The sequence below is a fragment of the Lytechinus pictus genome, chromosome 12 (assembly GCF_037042905.1).
Source record: "Lytechinus pictus isolate F3 Inbred chromosome 12, Lp3.0, whole genome shotgun sequence".
Lineage (NCBI taxonomy): Eukaryota > Metazoa > Echinodermata > Echinoidea > Temnopleuroida > Toxopneustidae > Lytechinus > Lytechinus pictus.
The window spans coordinates 29,452,413-29,455,516 of NC_087256.1; the positions used below are offsets into that span (position 1 = coordinate 29,452,413).

Consider the following 3,104-nt stretch of genomic DNA (forward strand, 5'->3'; position numbering starts at 1 on the left):
CTGATGCTGCTGATGTTGATAATGGGTTAAAAAAAGCAGTTTGAAGGTGACGAGGTTTCTCTGATAAGCGAAGTTTTGCCAGAGTTCAATAAAAAGAAGAACTTCATCCGATGACTATTATGACTATCAAGTGTTCATGAAATGTTTGTATTAAATCAATATATTTTGCGATGACATATCACACAATATATTGATTTAACCCATTTATACGGAACCAATGATAACTTGATTGACGGCAATAACCCTAGACATACTATCATCGACAATGAAATAAATATTGACGAGATATGTTCTTCCTTCTCATTATATATTGGCGAGATCGTTGAGGCAGCGAGACGAGCAGATAGAGGTGACCATTGCAGCTTTTGGTTTTTAGGACACAACCCCTTTGCCACCTGTTGACAAACGTAACATCTTTGTCTTTCTGAGGAATATAAGAGTTGAACACAACACTGTTTTCAAATTTGGATTGACGTTGGATGACACTCTTTCTGCACCATGTTCACCGATGTTGTCATCCTCAGAATGACTATTGGTTGTTTGGCGACTGTCTTTGGGATACCTGGTAACCTGGTAATTATAGGCGTATTTACGCGTCAGGGGATCAAAAATGCCACAGATATCACCTTCATCGCCCTTGCCGTCGTCGACCTCATCGCCAGTATCATCAACGGGATGAAGATAGTCATGGTGTTTTACCACGATGAGCATCCATGGGCGTGCTTCATCGAAGTCGTTGCAGCGAGATCTGCCCTCTATGCTGGACTGTTTCTCACAATCTGGATGGCCGTGTATAGGTACCAAGCAGTGTGTAGGCCGTTCAATAAGCGAATCGGAAGGCGAACTGCTATCTTGTTCGCTATCGGGTGTGCCGTAGTCGCTTTCGTGCTCCATATCCCATTCTTTTTCATCACCACATCAGTCAAACTCGGCAGTGAGTACGGGTACGGATGCAATGTCTACGGCAACATTCCCTGGGGCCGGGATGTTTACGCCAAAACACAGGCCATTGTATTTTGTGTTTCTGCATTGGCCATTTCAGTCTTGTACGTTCGGATCTACAAGTTCATACGTGCTCATCAGATAATTCGTCAGAAACTGACGATCGGATCTGCCTTCGTTGGTCGAGATCTAGCTAAAACTGTGAATGACAAGAAACTGCCAACACCATCAGCGATTCCCAGCGTGTCAGCTACTTGTGCAACTGTCGCGAGTACATCAGAACCTGATGAAACCAACAGGCAGATGACGGCCCATTATTCTTTGTCATACAATAACGAACTAGGATCTGACATTTGTGATAGCCAACAAAAACCCGTTGTGAAAACGATGTCAAATGCTGAAGATGCTGTCGAGTTAAGAATACTCAAGAAATCTGCGTCAAATATTAACATTAATACAGAATCGAGAAATGACCAGACTTCCTTTCAAGAAAATGAATCAGTACCACTACCTGCAATCACAAATACGAAAATACTTTTAGCCATCAGCAAGAAGAAAAGCCAAACATTGACGACTGACACGAAGTCAATCAAAGACACTGGAAAAGCTCCACATCACCCTACCAATGATAAAACGAAACCATCATCGAGCAAGCTTCAGAACACCCAATCCCAGGCGCGGATCCAGGAGGGGGCCGAGCCGGCCCCGGCCCCCCCTATTTTTTGACAACCTGCAGAAAAAATGTACTCTTTAACTTGATAGAAACTATGAAAAACAGAAAGAAAAGTAAGAAAGAGGTATATCATGCCCATGATGTGTAATTTACAGCCTCGTAACGGCCGGCCCGACCCCGAAAAGAAACAAGAAAAAAGTGAGGGGAAGAATTGGAAAATAGACTTTATATAGTCTATTTTTCGCTCGCGCTTCGCGCTCGCATTGCCTGTGTAGTGAATCCCATTCAAGAGGATTAAATGGCACTTATATATCTAGTTCTGAAATCAATTTGCACACAATATTTTAGCTCGCACATCAAGCTTTCATCATTTTGTTTGATTTACAGAAATTGTTTATATATATCAAAATTTTCACCTCGCGCTGCGCGCTCGCATTGTTTGATTTGTGAGTTACCTATCCTTTTTGGAAATTCTTACCAAAATTTGTCAAAATGCTCCTTTATCATGTCAGTATATCAAAAATTAAGCTCGTGCTTCGCGCTCGCATTTAATTGTTTGAGACACACAGCTTGTTCCGCTTATCTAAATAAAAACGCGCTTAGACTTTTCCAGTTTTCAGGTCGGAATATCAAAAATTTAATTGGTGATACTTGTATCCTCTCCATTAATCACTAAGAAAACAGTCCTAATTGAGTCCCTTTTCATGTTACTATCATAAAATTTCGGCTCGCGCTTCGCGTTCGCATTGTTTAGTTGGATACTTATCTTTTTTTCATGATTATAAAATCTCCTCTGAATCTTCAGGTCTAAGGACATAAATATCAAAGAATTTGAGCTCGCGCTTCGCGCTCGCATTATATATTAAGACCACATGAGCTACCATATCTTGTTTATAACAATAAAAACTAACATATACTTAAAAATTCAGTCTTTAGTTAGGACTACACCTTGAAAAAAAATCATATTATAGCGGCCAATCGAGAAAAATGTTAATGAAAATATTTTTCGGCCCCCCCTATTGGCGAAAGCTGGATCCGCCCCTGAATCCGACCATAAGACCACTAAGGTAGTCATCATCATTACTGTCATATTCTTCATCCTCTGGCTACCTAATATCATCATCGACCAGGTTCCTTTTCATCAGCTCAACAGAGTGAAAGAAGTCATCATCTACACCTTCTATCAAATCAAATATATCAGCCACATCACCAATGTGTTTGTATATTCATTCACCTACCGGCGATTTAGACAGACGTGCTGCAAAGTCTTTCACAGTCAGTAGGCAGGTCCTCAAAGAGTAGCTTCTTTCATCCAAGTGATATTCATAACTAGAGAGGTTTAGAATATATTTAATGAGCTGGGTGCGAACCAAAACACCTGTTTTTATTCGGTCATTGCTGTTCTAAACTTGTATCAGATTTCATGATTCTGGTATCATTGTAAAGAAGAAGAAGAATCCTTCTTTCATGTCATGTGTTTAAATTTATA

General features: G+C 40.4%; 1 protein-coding gene across 1 annotated transcript; it reads left to right on the top strand.

Annotated features, from left to right (window-relative positions):
• Positions 1-498: 498 nt before the first annotated feature.
• On the top strand, positions 499-2,898 carry LOC135156096 (uncharacterized). Its single transcript, XM_064107230.1, has 3 exons — positions 499-1,251; positions 1,528-1,609; positions 2,660-2,898. The coding sequence occupies exons 1-3, from the start codon at positions 499-501 to the stop codon at positions 2,896-2,898; spliced, it is 1,074 nt and encodes a 357-aa protein (XP_063963300.1).
• Positions 2,899-3,104: the final 206 nt, after the last annotated feature.

Bases quoted from the DNA above. Each gene is read 5' to 3' on its own strand.
- LOC135156096 (XM_064107230.1), top strand. From the start codon at position 499: ATGTTCACCGATGTTGTCATCCTCAGAATGACTATTGGTTGTTTGGCG. The intron at 1,252-1,527 runs GCCCATTATTCT...ACTGACACGAAG, and splicing joins AAACCAACAGGCAGATGACG to TCAATCAAAGACACTGGAAA. The intron at 1,610-2,659 runs AATCCCAGGCGC...GATCCGCCCCTG, and splicing joins GAGCAAGCTTCAGAACACCC to AATCCGACCATAAGACCACT.